Consider the following 19,742-nt stretch of genomic DNA (forward strand, 5'->3'; position numbering starts at 1 on the left):
CCACCCTCAGGATAAAGAATTGGTTGTGGTAGCTTTCATCTGTCTTGGCTGCCACATTGGAGAGGTAGAGTTGGAGGGTTGAATTCCATACTGAGCCAATCAAGAAATGTGAGATTGGGCTGGGAATGTGGCTCAGTGGTAGAGTGCTTGCCCTGGGTTCAATTCCTCAGCACCACACAGAAAAAGCTGGAAGTGGCGCTGTGGCTTAAGTGGTAGAGTGCTAGCCTTGAGCATAAAAAGCTCAGGGACAGTGTCCAGGCCCTGAGTTCAAGCCCCAGGACTGGCAAAAAATAAAGAAAAGTGAGACTATAAACCAAAAGTAGAGAGGCCTTCACTAAAGCAGAAAGTCTGGTAGTACAGCACAAGTGATGGAGCACCTGCCTGCCTGGCCAGCGCAGAGTCCTGGATTCGAGCACCAAAGTAAAACAAAAATACTCATTTCAAGTCAACTTGAAATTTTGTATGTATTTCTCTCACATCAGAGAATTTGGAATGCTCATTTACAGCCAGTCTTTGGAATCTTCATTCGGATCCCTCATTTATTACTTACAGTGTTACCTGAAACCTAACCCTGGTCCCTTGGAAATCTAACCTGAACGGCTCACTTTGTGAAAGGGTTCCCTAAGGGGCCCAGCCCCCAGTGATCCTGGCGTGAATGGACTTACAAGCGCAGTGAGGTTGTTCCAGAGTAGAAAATCTAACCTCCGGTAGCTGGTGGAGCTGGTTATAATCTCACAGAACCAAAAAGAAGGTGGGAGGAGGGGAATGTGTATTTGTATATCAGTTACACTTGAGGGGGACCGTTGTCCATATAGATGAGGAATAAGGTTTTAAAGTTTCTAGATCTTGGGGCTGGGAAGGTGGCTCAGTGGTAGAGCGCTTGCCTTGCATGCCTGGGTTCAATTCCTCAGCACTACATAAGCAAAAAGAAAAAAGCCGGAAGTGGCTCTGTGGCTCAAGTGGTAGAGCGCTAGCCTTGAGCTGAAGAGCTGAGTGACAGTGCCCAGGCCCAGAGTTCAGGCCCCACAACTGGACCCAAAAAAAAAAAGTTTCTAGTTCTTATTTTTTTCTTTAATATCTTGGAGATCACATCAGCAATATGATAACTATAGATCAGGATTCTTTTTTTTTTTTTGATTGGTCGTGGGGCTTGAACTGGGCTTGGGTGCTGTCCCTGAACTCTTCAGCTCAAGGCGAGCACTCTACCACTTGCGCCACAGCACCATGTCCATTTTTCTTTTTTTTTTTTTTTTTTGTCGGTCGTGGGGCTTGAACTCTGGGCCTGGGAGCTGTCCCTCAGCTCTTCAGCTCAAGGCAAGCGCTCTACCACTTGAGCTACAGCGCCACTTCTGGTTTTCTGGTGGTTTATTGGAGATAGGAGTCTCACGGTCTCTCCTGCCCGGGCTGGCTTTGAACCGCGATCCTCAGATCTCAGCCTCCTGAGTAGCTAGGATTACAGGCGTGAGCCACCAGCGCCCGGCTCCATGTCCATTTTTCTAGTGGTTTGTTTATTGGAGATAAGAGTCTCACAGACTTTCCTGCCCCGGCTGGCTTTGAACCACAATCCTCAGATCTCAGCCTTCGGAGTAGCTAGGATTACAGGCGTGAGCCACTGGCACTCAGCTAGATTAGGATTCTTTTTTTTTTTTTTTTTTTTTGTCGGTCGTGGGGCTTGAACTCTGGGCCTGGGCACTGTCCCTCAGCTCTTCAGCTCAAGGCGAGCGCTCTACCACTTGAGCTACAGCACTACTTCCGGTTTTCTGGTGGTTTATTGGAGATAGGAGTCTCACGGTCTCTTCTTCCCGGGCTGGCTTTGAACCACGATCCTCAGATCTCAACCTCCTGAGTAGCTAGGATTACAGGCGTGAGCCACCAGCGCCCGGCTAGATTAGGATTCTTATAAGTAGGAATCAATTATTGCTTTCTAACTCACAGAATGTTATCTTTCTGGGGCTGGGAATTTGGCTCAGTGGTAGACCTTGCCTAGCATGCATGAAGCCCTGGGTTCAATTCCTCAGCACCACATACATAGAAAAGGCTGGAAGTAGTGCTGTGGCTCAAGTGGTAGAATGCTAGCCTTCAGCAGAGTTCAAGCCTCAGGACTGGCCAAGAAAATGTTGAGGCTAGGAAAGTGGCTCAGTGGTTGAGTGCTTTCCTTGCATGCATGAGGGCCTGGGTTCGATTCCTCCGCACCACATAAGCAGAAAAAGCCGGAAGTGGTGCTGTGGCTCTAGTGGTAGAGCGCTAGTCTTGAGCTGAAGAGCTGAGGGACAGTGCCCAGACCCAGAGTTTAGGCCCCACGACTACCACTACCAACAAAAGTAATACAATCCTAGCTACAGGCGTGAGCCACTGGCGCTCAGCTTACTTTTGTTTTTTGTTTTGTTTTTGAAACTGGAGATAAGAGTCTCATGGGCACTTTCCTGTCCTGGCTGGCTTTAAAACATGATCCTCAGATCTCACTGAGTAACTAGGATTATAGGTATGAGCCACTGGTGCCAGGCTTCGTGAAATAGTGTCTTACTATGTTGCCCAGGCTAGTTGTAAAGAGTTCAGACTTTCTTCCAGCTTCAGACTGCATTGTACCTGAGATTACAAGTACACACCACGCAAGGAAACCACCAAGCAAGAGAGTGAGTCTAGAGTTCAAGCCCCAGTACCAGTGCAGAGGGAAAGGGTGGGGAGCTCAGCCAGGACACACTAGGCAAACACTCCACCACTGATCCCCGCCCCCCAGGCATGGGGCTTCTTGAACTCAGGGACTGAGAATTATCCCTGAGTTTTTTTTGGGGGGGGGAGAGGGGGTCTGGTCGTGGGGCCTGGATGCTGTCCCTCAGCTCTTCAGCTCAAGGCTAGCACTCTACCACGTGAGCCACAGAGCCACTTCCGGCTTTTTTCTTTTTGCTTATGTGGTGCTGAGGAATCGAACACGGGGCCTCATGCATGCAAGACAAGCGCTCTACCACTGAGCGACCTTCTCAGCCCCTATCCCTGAGCTTTTTTTGCTCAAGGCTAGCGCTCTACCACTTTGAGCCATGGTGCCACTTCTGGTTTTCTGGTAGTTAATTGGAGGTAAAAGTCTGGCAAACTTTCCTGCCCTAGCTGTCTCCAAACTGTGATCCTCAGATCTTCAGCCTCATGAGTAGCTTAGATTTATAGGCATGAGCCACCAGTGCCTGGCCAAAAACACACTCTTAATAACTTTGGATGCCTAGGCAACTTGCAAGGAGTTGCCAAAAACTTAAAGCAGAAGAAAAAAAAGGGGGGGGGGCACTTGTTACTTCTTAGGGAATAAAGCATTGTATAGGGAACGTGAATGGAAGGGACGCAGGAGATAGGCAAAGAATGAGGAAATGGGCTCCCTACTTCCCTGAAGAGAAACCAGTAGGTAGAGCTCAGAACTGAAAGTGGAAATATAATACAAGAGTTTCTCCAGAACATGGAAACAAATACCACATACCTTTTCTGTCCTTTGGAGTAATGTCCTTGTAGATCTTTGAAGAAGTGGGCAATGTAGACTTCAGGCTTGGAGAATTGAGATCTTTGCACAGCTAGCTCCTCATAAAGTACTAGAGGAAAATGACAGTGACATGTCAGTGTAGGCATGTGATTCAAGGAAGACGAGTGAGCCTTGGAGACGGTTCCACATGTGCAGCCCACATGCAGGGGTGTCCAGCTCCCGTAAGTAAAAGGAGCAGATTGAAGATACCAATGGCATTGTTTGGGACTGGGAGTATCCACTGTATAAGGAGGCCGTTGGTTGGGTTCCCAGCACTGAAAGGGAAAAAAAAAATTTAGAAGAACTCTCAAGAGTTTCTGTTACCTGAGAGGAAGTTGTTATTCTACCAAAAGGGTAGACAAGTATTGATAATGGAGGAAAAACTAGAGAATACACAGAAGAAAAGCAGACAAGCCACGTGCTAAGGAGCCTTCGTGTACAGAAGCTCTGGACACCTAGTTGGCTTACCACTTCAGATAAGCCAGACCCCAGCTGTGTTTCCTGGCTAAAATACAAGATTGTGGAAAGGCTAAAGAATGAAGCAAGCAACTGTAAGGCCCGCACAGGGATACCTCCCTACATCTTGGCTAAGTTTCCACTCCGTGTCTGTTACCTAGGTAACTGGCACACCTGGAAGCAGTCAACTTCCCCCTCCTGCTAGGTCACATCCTGGGCCACCTCTGGTCACATGCCTCCCATCTGAGCTTAGGAGGGTTCCAGACCCTGAGGTCCTGTTCGGATCCAGTGTGGCCATACCTTTCCCCCTCCTGGCCCAGGGGTGGGTTGCGCCCTCCCCCCTCCCCCCCACTTTCCTTTTCAGCTGTGCTTCACTACCATGCGTGGCAGGGGCAGCAGTTTGGTAAATAACTTCTCCTGCCTGAATAGTGCATGGTGTTCTTCTCATCGGCTACCTAATGAAACCTACCTATTTAATATATATCTTACATCAACTGTATCCAGGAGAGGGCTAACTGAAATCAAATCGATTTAGTTTTATTTCATTTACAACAGGTAAAGTAGATTCTGAGACCAAATGAGAGAAAGTGACCGAAAGACAGGAGAGATTGAGGCCCATTTTTGTTTGTTTTTTTTTTAACTAAGATTTGAACCCAAGACACCATACTTGCTGCTCTGTGCTCTGCTGTTAAGCCATGCCTCTAGCCCTGCTTTTTAGTGGTCATTTTGGAGATAAGAATTTAGCAAACTTTTCTGCCCAGGCCAGCCTCAAACCACAATCCTCCAGAGCTCAACCTCCTGAGTAGCTAGGATTATAGGCATGAGCCACCAGTGTCCAGCTAAACAATATTTTAAATGTTCAATGTAGGCTTGAAAACGTAGAAGAAGCTGGGCACCAGTGGCTCACGCCTGTAATCCTAGCTACTCAGGAGGCTGAGATCTGAGGATCGTGGTTCAAAGCCAGCCCAGGCAGGAAAGTCCATGAAACTCTTATCTCCAATAAACCACTAGAAAACCGGAAGTGGCGCTATAGCTCCACTGGTAGAGCGCTCGCCTTGAGCTGAAGAGCTGAGGGATAGCGCTCAGGCCCAGAGTTCAAGCCCCACAACCAAAAAAAAAAAAGAATGTAGAAGAGCAGTCTGAGGAAGAGGTAATTCTCTGTAAAGACCAATAAGTTTGACATCTCTGGAAAATGATCAGTAAATGATAATAAAATAGATTTGTAAAACTTCAGAAGCTTTCAATATCAGGGAAAATTACCTTTTCAGTAAACACACACACACACACACACACACACACACATACATCTTAAAGGCCCTTTATCACCAGGCACAGGTGGCTCACACCTGTAATCCTAGCTACTCAAGAGGCTGAGATCTGAGGGTCACAATTCAAAGCCAGCCTAGAGAGGGAAGTCCTTGATATTCTTATCTTCAGTTAACCAGCAAAAGACTAGATATAAAGCTGTGGCTGAGTGGTACAGCACTAGCCTTGAGCAAAAAAAGGCACAGGGACAGGCCTTAAGCCTTAGTTAAAAGCCTCAGGGCAAGCACCAAAAAAAAAAAGCCCTTTGGGCTGGGAAGGTGGCTCAGTGGTAGAGCGCTTGCCTTGCATGCCTGAGGCTCTGGGTTCGATTCCTCAGCACCACATAAGCAAAAAGAAAAAAGCCGGAAGTGGCGCTGTGACTGAAGTGGTAGAGTGCTAGCCTTGAGCTGAAGAGCTGGGGGACAGCGCCAGGCCCAGAGTTCAGGCCCCATGACCGGAAAATAAATAAATAAATAAAATAAAATAAAAGCCCTTTGTTATAAGGTATAGTTTTAAACTTTACTCAGATTAAATTTATAATTGCTATGATTTCCTGTATATGTAACAGGAATGTAGTAAAATTACCAAATACTATTTTATCCTTCGTTGTGGTATATAGAAACAGTACATACATCTAATATATGTTGGTTCTTTGACTTATTAGTTACAGTAACAATGCCACAAAATATAAAATGTGTGCTTGGTGATCACTTGTTAACATCTAAAAGATGGCAGCTAGAGACGAGCTGTAAATATTGACACGTGGCTGTCCTGCTGACAGTTGTCACTATATCTTGTAGCATGCCATTGAGACAGACGCAAAGCCTTTCTACAATCTCTGTGCCACAGCAATGATGCCATGGATTTCCTGGCTGGGCTGTCAAGAGTGTCAGGTAGGGTGTGAGGAATGACTCAAGTGGTAGAGCACCAGCCAGTGAGTGAAAGCATCAGATACCAAGTCCTGGTCTCTGGCAAAAAAAAAAATATATAGTGCTGAAAGAAAGGCAGATGCCAAGTCCTTATTGGCCTGTGCTTGTTCCAGTCATTGTCCACATTTCTGATGGAGATGATGTAACTTTGGTGAATGTGAAATCATTAGTGATCATAGAGCTGGGAGATGATGTGAGCCCACAGCAGACTCAAAGTATGTGGTGATCAGCCCCAGCTCTGATGTGCAGCCCAGAGACATAGAAGATGGCAGGATAGCCTGCTCCCCTCACATCAGTCTGTTCCATTGTACTGTTCTCAGCTGGCATCATTGACCCTGGAGAAACAAGAGGGAAAAAGAGGGAAAACTGGGTGCCGGTGGCTCACACCTCTCCAATTAACCACTCAAAAACTGGAAGCGGGGCTGTAGCTCAAAGTGGTAGAGCACTATCATTGAGTAAAAGAACTCAGGCACAGTGCCCAGGCCCTGAGTTCAAGCCCCACCACCACCAACAGCAGCAACAAAAAAAGAGAAATCCTGGCATTGTTTTTCTTTTTTTGGGGGGGGGGGGGAGGTCCAGTCATGGGGCCTGAACTCTGGGCCTGGGCGCTGTCCCTCAGCTCTTCAGCTCAAGGCTAGCGCTCTACCACTTGAGCCACAACGCCACTTCCAGCTTTTTTCTTTTTGCGTATATGGTACTGAGGAATCGAACCAGGGCCTCTGGCATGCAAGGCATGCGCTCTACCACTGAGCCACTTTCCCAGCCCCTGGCATGGTTTTTCTAGAGATGTAAATCATGCATACAAATAAAATAACTCAGTGGGAAAAAGTTACTTGTAAACTTTTATTCATAAATAGAATTGAAGGTATATCTCAAATGGTAGAGCAGCAGGCCAAAGTAACCCCCCCCCACGCACACACAAATTATAGTATTATAATTATTCCAGAAATAAAAAAGACAAAATTGTTTTAAACAATATAGCACCAATAAGTTTAGATGAGTTAGATGTCTTGGGTCAGTCCTTAGAAAGTATGTGCTGCTCTTCTCGGATCTCTGGATCTGTCTCTTCTACCGTACTATGAACACATTTTGGGGGAGCATCCTGGATCTGACTAGGCCACACATACTTTCATGTGGCTGCAGTGGGACTTGAAGGGAAGATGGAACAGAGTGAGGTTAGTGAAGCATTTCATGGAAGAAGAGATGAGTGTCACTGAGAACAGAGGTGCCAAGTGAGCCCAGGAGTAGCCCAATGAGCCTGAATCCAGCCGAGCTGTGAGGCCAAGGTGCCTCATTTGTCTTTGGTGTCAGGGTCCTCTGTACCGGAGAAGGATTCAGACTAAGAACTGTGTTAAATAGCCCTGTAGTGAGATTGAGACAATACTGGAAAAAGAAGCCTGCTCCTAGCCTTGCCCTGAGCCTCCGACGCTTCCTAGACCCTTCCCCAACTCCCTCCTGGAAGCCTTGAGGGGGTGGCCGGGTCATGGTGGCCTCCTCTGGCTCCCTGGGGTGTGCCCAGGCTGGGAGCTCCTCTGCCTGGATGAGCAAGACCACCAGAAACCTCAGGCCTGTTTTTGACATTGTTTCCCTCTGTGTCACTCACCAGATGTGTCATGCTTCCTCCAAGTAAGAGAGGTCAGATGCACCCCCCAACTCGGATGATGAAGCATGGTTTGTTGGAGAATTTGAATCATTCATGGTCACAGAGCTGGGAAAATGTTGTGAGCCTCAGGCATATTGAAGAGCTCCTGGCTCTGCTGACCTGGTCCTCACCTCCAAACTGCTGTTCCTCCCCTTTTCAGCCACAAGGTGGCGCTACCCTACTCCAGAGCACAGGCCCACCCACAGTGAGTGAGACACAGCCTCCTTAAAAGTCATGTACCAAAAGTACATGCTGCTTCAGGAGTCCGAGATCCCAAGCGTTGAGAGTCAAGGCCAGCCTAGGCAGGAAAGTCTGTGAGACTTCAGCTCCAGAATAACCAGCAAAAGCCAGGTGCTGATGCTCATGCTATGTAATCCTAGCTACTTGGGAGGCTGAGATCTCAGGGTCATGATTCAAAGCCAGCCCAGGCAGGAAGGTCCATGAGACTCTTAACCACCAGTTAGTTACCAAAAAGCCAGAAATGGAGTTGTAGTTCAAGTGCCAGTCTGAGCTAAAAGGCTAGAGGATAGCACCTAGGTTCTGAGTTTAAGCTCCAGTACTGGCACAAAAATAAACAGTAAAAAGCCTGGTTGGGGTGTAGTTCAGGTGGCATACTACAAGCCTAGCAAGCAAGAGGTCCTGAATTTAATCCCTAGTATGTGATCCATCAATCAATCTGCCAGGATGTGGGGGAGAGTAAAGAGCAGACCATTAAGGCCTGGAATGTTGCCCTGGGTCTTACTCAGGTTGGGCAGGTCAAAGCTTCCTCATAGTGGGTCCTAACCTGAGGGTCGTCCGTGGTTCCCAGCGCATGTGACTCTGGGAGAGATTGTTCTTCCACAAATTGGAAAGCTAGGCTCAGGGGAGCCTCCTACTCAGAAGTCTGACCACTGTCCTTGGTGTCGGCCTGCTTGTTGTCAGGTACCCTTGAACCTTGGAAGAAGCTATCTGGCCAGCCAGGGTTGACGGGTGAAGAACTGCTATTCTCCCCATGCTTGCCAGATGGCTGCAGAAAACAGCGTGTTGAGGTAGAGCAGACAATGTCTTAGAAGTGTGGTTTTGATTTCTTTTTCTTTGCCCTTTTTCATTCCAGTGAAGATTGTGATCCGGGGGGACAGAAACACAGGCAAGACTGCGCTGTGGCACCGGCTGCAGGGCAAGAAGTTCCTGGAGGAGTACATCCCCACTCAAGAGATCCAAGTCACCAGCATCCACTGGAATTACAAGAGTAAGTGGAGGGGAAGGCACGCAGCACTACAGCATGGACTGGGGACGCGTGCAGTACAGTGCCCCAACCTCCTCACCCTCCCAGCACTCACATGGTGCCCAGACCCTCTAGCACAGTACAGCCCTGCCTGCCCCTCTACCCTCCTTCCCTCCCTCATGGGTCCTAGGAGGTGCTTTCCCCAGACTAAGCAAACAGTGGCTGTCACTGTGGGAGTCCCTAGGTGAGCTCAGAGCTATTTGGGGACCATTCATTCATAGAAGCTGCTTTTGAATCACCCCAATTCATAGATTTAGATCATGAAGTTCCCTTTCAGTGTTGAAGCCACAGCTGTGGTTGAACAAGAGAGAAAATATCTTCAAACACTACAGTTTCTAGACACCTCTGGGGGTGTTGCCTGCCGACACTGACAGCACATGGAGAGACACTGAGCCCCACTTCTGTTCAGCCCACCCTCCATGTTCTAGGGCTTCCACTATCCTCTAAGGCCTCTCTGCTCCCACTTACCTAGGGAGAGAGGCGAGATCACAAGAACTCAGAAACTGGTCCCCTTTCTCATGAGGCAAGTGAGAGGGTCCACAGCCCTGGAGAATACCATGGGACTGGCAGGATATGCATTCCTGGAGAATACCACGGGACCGGTAGGATGTTCAGCCCTGGAGAATACCACAGGGCTAGCAGGATATGCAGCCCTGGAGAATACCACGGGGCTAGCAGGGTCAGCAGCCCTGGAGAATACCACGGGGCTAGCAGGGTCAGCAGCCCTGGAGAATACCACGGGGCTAGCAGGGTCAGCAGCCCTGGAGAATACCACGGGGCTAGCAGGGTCAGCAGCCCTGGAGAATACCACGGGGCTAGCAGGGTCAGCAGCCCTGGAGAATACCACGGGGCTAGCAGCAAGGCACAGAGGCCACAGGATCAGTAGCAGTGGCTGCAGCCTTCCTGGGCCTGCTCTGTGTGACTAGCCCCGACCTCCTGAGTTTGCTCCTAGGAGTAAACTGGGAGCCAGCAGGATAAGGAAAGGGGCTCAGGAGGACGGGACTCAGGCAGCCTTGCTGTGTGCACGTCCGTTTATGTGTGTCTGCCTGGGGGACCCAACAGGTATGCTCGGTGGTGGAGGCGCTGTGCAGCAGCTTTGCCCACAGGCCAGCGTTCATGTGGAGACCAGTAGAAGAAGCCCCGCCTCACTCAGTAGAAAGCTGCCAGTGAGGCGGTGGGCTACAGGGACCCAGGGAGCTGGTGTCTTGGGGAGGGGCAGCCAGCCGCATAGGGTAGGAATCCAGGAGTGTATTAGCACCAACCAGAATTCTGCTTGTTTCAGCCACTGATGATGTTGTGAAAGTTGAAGTCTGGGATGTAGTGGACAAAGGTAAGGTGCCTCTTCCTTTCTCTCTTGAATGCTCTAGTCACTCTAAATAGAATCTGCCCCTTGCTTCCAGTCTTGGCTTCTCTGCCTTGAGTCCTGTGTTCACATAGGACCTACTGCACAGTCTGGGGAGGCCCAGAGATGTGGCATAGGCCCCAGCTGCCCCACAGGGGTTGGGGAGCTCCCAGATTCTTAGTCCAGCCCCTGCCAGCTCTGTTCTAAGCCTGGCTGAGGTTCTGGGTCCCCAGGAGCTCCCAGATGCTTTGCGCATCTGTTTAGTCCTGACCAGCTAACCTTGGGTGGGGTGAGGAAGCTCCCAGCCCTGGCCCACACAGGAGCCCTTCCTCCCATGCAACCACTGGTGTAACTCTCCAGGTGTCAGTCCAGCCCTGGTCATGAGCACCCCAGCCACCTGGAAAATCCTGGCAGCTGCATGAAGGGAACTTCAGAGAAAATCCCAGAAGCTCCCAGAGGGTTGCCCACCAGATACTTACTGCACTTGGTGATGGCCTCATGCCGTGATCAGAGGTTCCTCTCACAGGTTCCCATCTTCACTGGCCTTGTGGTTCTTGTTAGACTTGGGGCCAGTTTGTGGCTGCCGAGCATAGCTCTTGTACTAGGAAAGCCCAGCACAAGGGAGCTCTGGTATTCTTACGGAAGGTGCAGATTCTATGCACCACCTGGACAGGAAAGTGACAAGGCAGGGACACAATGAGAAGACATCAGTCCTCCATCCCCAGTCGGGTGAAGTGGGAACAAAGAATTATGGGAGCAAGAGAGAAGGCAGAGCGAGTGCCTGAGCCTATCCCTTTTTGTGTCAGTTGGTGGGTTTGGTGGGGGCGCTGCTGTCACTAAGGCTGCTGGCCTCTGCCTTCTGCGGCATGGGAGTCGGCGGGCCCTGTAGTCTCCCTCAGGAGGGTGCTCACCAAGCAGAGGGACTAAGGAGCCTTGGAACCGTTGCTTCTGCCTGAGAACAATTGACAAAAGTTCACTACAGCACCCAGGACTCAGGCCTGTGCGCTCACAACTGAAAATCCAGCTGCTTCACTTCTGGGTAGACATCCCTCCCCCAGATACCCCGACCCACCAAAACCTGTAGCAGGCAACAGCAGGGTCCCAGTGTCCCCAACAGCATCTGATTCCATTCCTGTCTTCTCACATCAGGTCACAAGTTCCTCTATGATCCTTGGGTGAGAGCTCACAGCCCACCCTGCTGCTAGCATTGTGTGTGTGCGTGTGCATGTGCGTGCAAGTGTGCACGCGCACACACACATGCATGTGTATGGTGCTGAGCCATATCCGGTCAGGCCAGTGTATCACCTGACCTTGCAGGCATGCTCTGAGCTGACCCGTTGAAGGGCTCACTAGGTGATGTGCCTCATGCTGTGTTCTCCACTACGGGTTGTGCCTGCTCCTCTCTGCAGCCCACGTTCAGTAGGGCTCTGTTGGGGGTGAGTTGGGAACATCAGCTGATGAGAAAGCAGTGAGGCCAATGTGGCTCAGCAATTCCAGCAGCAGCAGGGTGCAGCTAGCAGGGCCGGCCCAGCAGGCATGCCAGCTTTGTGCTTTCATACACTTTCTCTGCGCGCGTGTGTGTGTGTGTGTGTGTGTGTGTGTACACACAGCATTTGGAGTGTAGCTTGCCATCAGAGGCCCTGGTACTGCCCACATTGCATCCCCTTCCCGGGTCCCCACCCCTGTCCTCGTCACTGCTGCTGTCCCTTGAGAGGCCAAGACCTGGGCGCTCAGCGACCTCCAAGCCCTGCCTCAGCTCTGTCCCAGATCTGCACCTGCTGGATCACGGTGCACTGTCCCGTGGACAGGATTTCCAGAGTGGGTCAGGACTTGGGGCTGAGTGTCATGGGGAGCCATACTCCACGTAGGAAGATCACTTGTGGATGGCGTCCTGTACCCTCAGCAGGCATAGGCCAGCCTCCCCTGCCTAGGAGTCTATGAAGTGCCCCCTTCCCATTCTGTGTCTGGGATAGACAGGGTAGAGGGTCCCCAGGGCCATCACTGCCTCCTCACACCCACCTAGTGATGTCCACCCCAACAGCCTCACTTGGCTGGACCCCAGGAGGGGTCGGTCCCCGCGCAGTGTCGCCTCCACACAGCCCTGTGATCCGCGTTGCTGAAACACAGAAACATTGTTAAGGAAAGGAAAGTACCTCTGCCTTCCCCTCCCCCAGGATGAGGGCTGAACACAGCAGCAGGGGACCGAGAGGAGTAAGAATAGTAGAGACATCTTGAGGCTCAAGGCCAAGAGGAACAGAGGGGGCTGGACAGGCAGGACTGGCAGGTTCAGATTTTACGAAGGCAGAACTTGTGAATATGTATTGAGAAGCTTCTGGAAGGGATGGTGATAGGGAGCAGCCTCAGCAAGTTTTAATATTCTCTGGTTTCTCCCCCCTGCGAGGTGGGCTGGAGGCCTCTACCTCTTGAAGATCAAGCTGGGCTTCGGCTCCTGTGGAGCTGGACCCCTCAATGCTCCTGCCCCACTTCCAAGCCAGTCAGAGCATGAGGGTGGTTCAGAAATGAGTTCAGGAGTGATGGAAATTGATGTCTTAAAGACATGAGCCCTGGATTATTGGAGGGACTTTCCTCTTCTGCCCAGTTGGCATTCTAGGGAGGAAGGGAAAGGGAGGCAGAGTGTCAGCTTGGAGGCAGAACCTAGGGCTTTCCCCTGGCCACAAGTGTAGCATGGGCTGGCCTCGATCATAACCACTAGCCAGGATGGGGTCCCCTCCCTCCTAACGCTGCTATCTCCCCTTTGCCCTAGTGGAGCTGCATCTCACTACTACTCTACTCACCTGGACTTGGTCTGGGAACCAGGCAGTTGGGAAGGGCCCCTTTCCACCGTGGCAGAACTGACCTGGCTTCAGACTGCTCCAGCCGCTGAGGCCTGCGGGGTGTGCCCTGCACTCCTCCAGCCCTCAGGGCCTGTCTCCCAAGGCAGAGCGAACCAGCACAATCAGTGGCACTATGAGAGGCGTGGGGGGTCCCCCTTTCCCTAGTCAGTCGCAGAATTCAGAAAGGTCGCTCCTGAGCTTCTGCTTGTCTTTTAACTAGGAAAATGCAAAAAGCGAGGAGACGGCTTGAAGACAGAAAACGACCCACAGGAGGTGAGCCACACACCACCATCGTCATCAGGCTGGTCTGTGTCTCTCCTGGGCAGAGCTGCTTATGGTCCTCCACAAGCCTGTACAGCCCACGAGAGAGAGAGACAGGTGGCCAGTGAGCATGCCCAGCGTTCCGTGGGATGCTGTGCAACAGGGCTGAGTGTTCTTCAGTGCATTCCCGGTGATTGTCCCCTGTGAGGTGTCTGCTCTGATTCACTCAGCAGGTGCTGTAGTGGACTCACCATCAGACTGCCTTTGAATCACCTCAGCAGCAAATAAGGGCCACATTCCCATCCCTCTGGCAGATGGTTGGAATCCACAAGCCCTGGGCGTTGTACCATTGATGGTCTGTGGGAGGCAGCCCTCCCCTGCAGAGGCTGCCCACCCAGCACCCCGGCAGATCCATGTACCCAGCAGTGTCGTTTCCTGTCTTTCCCCAAATGAGACAGATGATTGCTGTCTTTTTAATTTGTAAAGTACCATTCAAAAGCTGGCACAGGCTGGGAAGGTGGCTCAGTGGTAGAGTGCCTGCCTTGCATGCATGAGGCCCTGGGTTCCATTCCTCAGCACCACATGAGCAGAAAAAGCCAGAAGTGGTGCTGTGGCTCAAGTGGTAGAGCGCTCGCCTCAAGCGGAGGAGCTGAGGGACAGCGCCCAGGCCCAGAGTTCAGGCCCCACGACCAGAACCCCCCCCCCCTAAAAAAAAGTACCATTCAGCTTTTTCCAGGTGACTGAGGGACCACATGGCTGGGACAGGGTCTTACACCTCTTCCCTCCCGCTCCCAGGCGGAGTCTGACATGGCCCTGGATGCGGAGTTCCTGGATGTGTACAAGAACTGTAACGGGGTGGTCATGATGTTCGACATCACCAAGCAGTGGTAAGGAGGACAGGCAGCTGGCAATGGCTGCATAGCTCTTAGCCCTGTGGGACATTATGGACCAGCCTTTGTTGGTGTGGGCCTCCTGCAGGGCTAGTGTTGAGTAGCGCAGCCAAGCCCCTGCCTTAGACCCAGGCATTGTACCGTGGGGCAGGAATGGCCCAAGTTGGTACCTATGCAGAGGGTAGGATGGTACTGATGGCTCAGGCCTGTGGCAAGGTGCGCCCCAAGCAGCCCCCACTCCCACCCCCGTCCTGAGACGGGGCAGAATCAAGTGACTGTAGTCTACTAGGAAGACAGCAAAGACTCACAGCGGCCAAGGACCAAGAGCCAAGCGGGCGGTGGGTGGAGGTGCTAAGACTAGAGCCTCAGTGGTACACAGCCTCCTCTGGGGATCCCACAGGACCCACCTAACTCCTACCCCTCAAGTGTGATGTTCCAGTAGGAAATGGCACATTGCTGTCACCAGCCACAGGACGAAGATGCCCCTAGACACACGGCCCTAAGGTCATGCCTCCTGCACACCACTGGAAACGAGGCCCTTAAAAATGCTGAAGGAGCTAGGCGCCAGTGGCTCCAATGGCTCACACCTGTAATCCTAGCTACTCAGGAGGCTCAGATCTGAGGATTTCGGTTCAAAGCCGGCCCAGGCAGGAAAGTCCGTGAGACTCTTAATTAACCACCAGAAATCTGGAAGTGGCACTGTGGCTCAAGTGGTAGAGCATTCGCCCTGAGTGAAGAGCTGAGGGACAGCGCCCAGGCCCAGAGTTGAGCCCCACAACCGATTAAAAAAAAAAAAATGGGGCTGGGAAGGTGGCTCAGTGGTAGAGCGCTTGCCTTGCATGCATGAGGCCCTGGGTTCGATTCCTCAGCACCACATAAGCAGAAAAAGAAAAAAGCCAGAAGTGGTGCTGTGGTTCAAGTGGTAGAGCGCTAGCCTTGAGCTGAAGAGCTGAGGGACAGCGCCCAGGCCCAGAGTTCAGGCCCCATGACGGGACCAAACAAAAAAGAAAATGCTGAAGGAGGGCTTGGGATGTGGTTCAAGCAGTAGAGTATCAGCCTAACAAGCATAGCCCTTAGTTCAAGCTCTAATACTGCCCCCTTCCCCATAGAAAAGACTACGTCCTTTTGCTTCATCTAGCTGAAATGTGGCTCAAGTGATAGAACACAGTCTAGCAAGCAAGTGCAAGACTGTTCAAGCCCCAGTAGCAATAAAACAAGGACGAAATGCTGAATTGATCTTTGAGGTGCTTGCGTAGCTTCTATTCTGCTTTTAAAAGTTTATTATTGCATGTGTAATCCATATTCATAGAAAATTGGAAAATGCAAGGGAAGACAATCTGTCCTGTCATCAAGACCACACAGCTGATGGCTGGTGCCACCAGATTTTCTTACAGCATTGCACAAGCACACTGGGATCCTGCTACACCTGTCTAGGTGGGCATACTGCTTTATTTTAGAACAAAGTGAGCCAGATGCTGGTGGCCCATACCTATAGTCCTAGCTACCCAGGAGGCCAAGGCCTTAAGGATCCCAGTTTGAAGCCAGCCTGAGTAGAATGGTGAGACACTTACCTTGAAGTGGCACAGTGCCAGCCATGAGCAAAAAAGCCAAGCAAGTGCCCAGGGCCATGAGTTCCAATGCTAACAACAGCGTGTATGCGTGAGCATGCGTGCGCGTGCGCACAGAACACAATGATGTGACATGGGCAGATGTCTCGGTGTTGTAGAGGTTCACAGAATAGAATAAGCCTGGGGATGAAGCTTACACTTGGCATGTGTCATCAACTCAGGTCTGAGGGATACGGAGTTGGAGGCCCTCAGTGGCACAGTCTGGGTTGGTGTGGTTGTCCCCAGCCTCTGCCTGCCAATCAAAGGCCCAGACTCGGCCCACCACATGTTCAGGGGCCTTCCAGGGAGTGCCAGTGGCAAGCTAGCCACAGAACGTAACCCTGTGCTGTGGGCCATGAGCAGCTGTTTCAGGTACGGAGGAGAGGAAGTTGCGTTTCCCCATATGGGTGGTGGTGGTCTGTTGGCCTGGTGAGTGGAGAGTAACTTCATCCACATGACATTGAGTGGACATTGAGGGGCTACCTCAGCTGCACTGAGGATCCGGGGGCCTTTATAGGCCTTATGGCTCCCAAGAGGACTGAGCTGGGAGAAGGTTACTGAAGGCCTGTTGGCAGGGTAGGTCCGGAGCACCAGGTGTGATCAAGATTCCAGGGCTGCAGCAACTTCTCGGTGCCTGGACATTAGTGCATTTGGTCAGGCTGGGACTGTGCAGCAGCTGATACTCTCCAGAGTCCCAGTGTTCATGGAAAGGAAGAAAATACGCCTCACACTGTGGCTGTGTCACACCAGTGAGTAGGCTTCAGGATAGCTCCTGGGTCAAAAAGATGGAGGAGCCAGGCACTGGTAGCTCTCACCTATAATCCTGGCTACTCAGGAGGCTGAGATCTGAGGATCGTGGTTCAAAGCCAGCCCGGGCAGGAAAGGCTGAGAGACTCTTTATCTCCAATAAACCACTCAGAAAACATGAAGTGGTGCTGTGGCTCAAGTGATATATTGCTAGCCTTAAGCTGAAGAGCTGAGGGACAGCGCCGAGGCCCAGAGTTCAAGCCCCATGACCGACAAAAAAGATGGAGGAGATGCCCTCAGGAGAAGAAGCTAGAAGACAAAAGGCCTTCGCAGTTAGACAAGTGTTTTCACCACTTTCTCCATGGGGAGGGCGGGCTGAGTCACTGGTGTCTCTGTAGGCTGGGCTGACCTTGTACTTGGGCTTTGGCCTCCCTGAGCACTGGATTTGCAGATTGCATCACCACCACAGTTGGCTGTGTCTGTGCCAGCCTTTTGAGAATGTTCACGATGACCAAACACAGAGCAAGGGCTGGCCTGGAGAGCCTTGCCTGTCTCTCTCCTCCCCCCCCCCCCCCCCATGCTGTGGATCATTGCTCAAGGCAGCGCCAAGCTCATTGCCTCCAGGATACCTTGGTGTCAGGAGGACACCTCCATGATGGTGTCTATACACCAAGAGCCACTGAGCAGGGCACTCTGCAAGGATCCCAGGAGACGTTTCAATCCAGTGTGGTACTGGCAGTGTGGAAAGGGGGTGCTAAAGAGAGGGGGCACCCTAAAGAGAGGCAGAGAAGTGGGGCGCCTGGACTTGGTACAGGCACCATGCCAACATGCTGGGGTGGCGTTCCTCGCTTCCCTAAGCCCTGATGGCGGCGGTGATTCCTGCTCTTAGCAGGTCAGCACCCAGCCGTGGGTGTGAGCCCAGGGCCTTGAACTTCCACACTTAAGCCACTCTGCTACTGCTTTTGCACTGTTGTTTTCAGGATTGAATCTCACTGTTTGCTCCAACTGGCCTAGACGGTGATTCTTCTACTTGTGTTTCTCCCCTCGCTCAGACTGACAGGCACCACCACAGCACCCAGTGGAAATGGAGTCTTTGACCTCACGTGTGCCTAGGCTGGCCGCCAACCTTAATCCCCTTCTCCACCTCCCCAGTATCTAGAGTGAGAGGCAAAATAACTAGAGGCATCACTGCGGGCTTAGCAAGTTGGACCTCAGACAGGAAAGGCAGTCCCCTGGGGCCACTGGAGGCTAAGATACCCTTCCCTCCCAAGGACCTTCAACTACGTCCTCCGGGAGCTGCCCAAGGTGCCGACCCACGTTCCAGTGTGTGTGCTGGGCAACTACCGGGACATGGGTGAGCATCGAGTCATTCTGCCAGACGACGTGCGTGACTTCATCGACCACCTGGACAGGTGGGTGCTTCAGCCCTTGCGTGGGGGCCCCCATTTTGGGTGGGGCGGAGAGGACAGGTGAGCGTGGGCAGCCAAGGCAGAAGCCACACCTGAGTTGGGATAGAGCGGGGAGCGGTCACAGCCCCTAGTGAGCAGCTCCAAGAGATCTGAGATGCTGGGAGCCAGGGAGCCAGGAAGTCTTAGTTCCCTGTGAATGGTGGTGGTGCTGTGAGGTGTGAGCGGAGCGTGTGCCGGGTCAGCGGCTCCGGTCCAGCTCCGCAGGCCACCCCAGGCAGGAAGGCTGTGTTCGCTTCTCTAGAGCCTATTGGAGGAAGGGGCAAGTGGACTGGCAGCCTCAGGCCTGGGAGAGGCTGAGCCAGCTGCCCACCAGGAGCCTTCCCCTTAAATCTCTCCTGAAAACAGACCTCCAGGCTCCTCCTACTTCCGCTACGCTGAGTCTTCCATGAAGAACAGCTTCGGCCTAAAGTACCTGCATAAGTTCTTCAATATACCGTTCCTGCAGCTGCAGGTGAGCTCTCGCCACACCAGGCACGAAGGCTGCTGCCACTCTTCCCTGTCTCTTCCCTGTCTCTCTCTTCCCTGTCTCTCTCTTCCCCTGTCTCTCTCTTCCCCTGTCTCTCTCTTCCCTGTCTCCAGAGGACAGGCCTCCTCTCCAAGCCCTGAGACGGTCATTTGTGACGTCTGCTTGAAAGCTGGCCACCAACAAGGACCCAGAGGACTTTGGAGGTGGCCTGCAGAGCAGTCAGCAAGAGGCAGAGTGGGTGACAGGCCCACTTTGTTTTTTTGTCAGTCGTGGGGCTTGAACTCTGGGTCTGGGCGCTGTCTCTCAGCTCTTCAGCTCAAGGCAAGCGCTCTACCACTTGAGCCACAGCGCCACTTCCAGCTTTTTCTGCTCATGTGGTGCTGAGGAATTGAACCCAGGGCCTCATGCATGCTAGGCAAGCACTCTACCACTGAGCCACCTTCCCAGCCCCAGGCCTACTTCTTGATAAGGAGGTCTTCCCCTGCAAGGGTGGAGCCTTGTGCTTCTGGGCTGTAGGTGGCAGCAAAGCACGTAAGATGCACAGGTGGGTGTTGCCCAGTTAAACGGAGCTGCCTGTCGGGGCTGTCTAGAACATGCAGCCCCCATGGCCCTGACTCCATCCTCCAGTGCTGGGCCAGCTGGCCCGTGGCTCCTTTGTTGGACTAGATGCAGGCTGCATGATCAGGGTACCCAGCGTTCCTGATACAGACGAGGGAATAGGGCAACTTGCTAGGGTGAGGTTCTGGCCTGTGAGCAGTCATCTTGTTAGAAATTGAGGAGATGATGGGGCCGGGAAGATGGCTCAGTGGTAGAGCGCTTGCCTTGCATGCCTGAGACCCTGGGTTCAATTCCTCAGCACCACATAAGCAAAAATTAAAAACCCGGAAGTGGTGCTGTGGCTCAAGTGGTAGAGCGCTAGCCTTGAGCTGAAGAGCTGAGGGACAGCGCCCAGGCCCAGAGTTCAGGCCCTATGACCGGACCCCCCCCCCCCCAAAAAAAAGAAAGAAATTGTGGAGATGAGCCGGGTGCCG

General features: G+C 52.0%; 1 protein-coding gene across 1 annotated transcript in view; it reads left to right on the forward strand.

Annotated features, from left to right (window-relative positions):
* Rabl6 (RAB, member RAS oncogene family like 6) overlaps nucleotides 1–19,742 on the forward strand; it is a 30,877-nt gene that overhangs the window by 1,850 nt on the left and 9,285 nt on the right. Inside the window, exons 2-7 of the mRNA XM_070015104.1 lie at nucleotides 8,925–9,059; nucleotides 10,378–10,425; nucleotides 13,492–13,544; nucleotides 14,328–14,419; nucleotides 18,048–18,188; nucleotides 18,591–18,696. Coding sequence (XP_069871205.1) covers nucleotides 8,925–9,059; nucleotides 10,378–10,425; nucleotides 13,492–13,544; nucleotides 14,328–14,419; nucleotides 18,048–18,188; nucleotides 18,591–18,696 — 575 coding nt within the window. The remainder of the gene's footprint in view (nucleotides 1–8,924; nucleotides 9,060–10,377; nucleotides 10,426–13,491; nucleotides 13,545–14,327; nucleotides 14,420–18,047; nucleotides 18,189–18,590; nucleotides 18,697–19,742) is intronic.

The sequence above is a fragment of the Dipodomys merriami genome, unplaced genomic scaffold (assembly GCF_024711535.1).
Source record: "Dipodomys merriami isolate MVZ:Mamm:240054 unplaced genomic scaffold, mDipMer1.0.p SCAF_11, whole genome shotgun sequence".
In the NCBI taxonomy this organism is placed as follows: Eukaryota; Metazoa; Chordata; class Mammalia; order Rodentia; family Heteromyidae; genus Dipodomys; species Dipodomys merriami.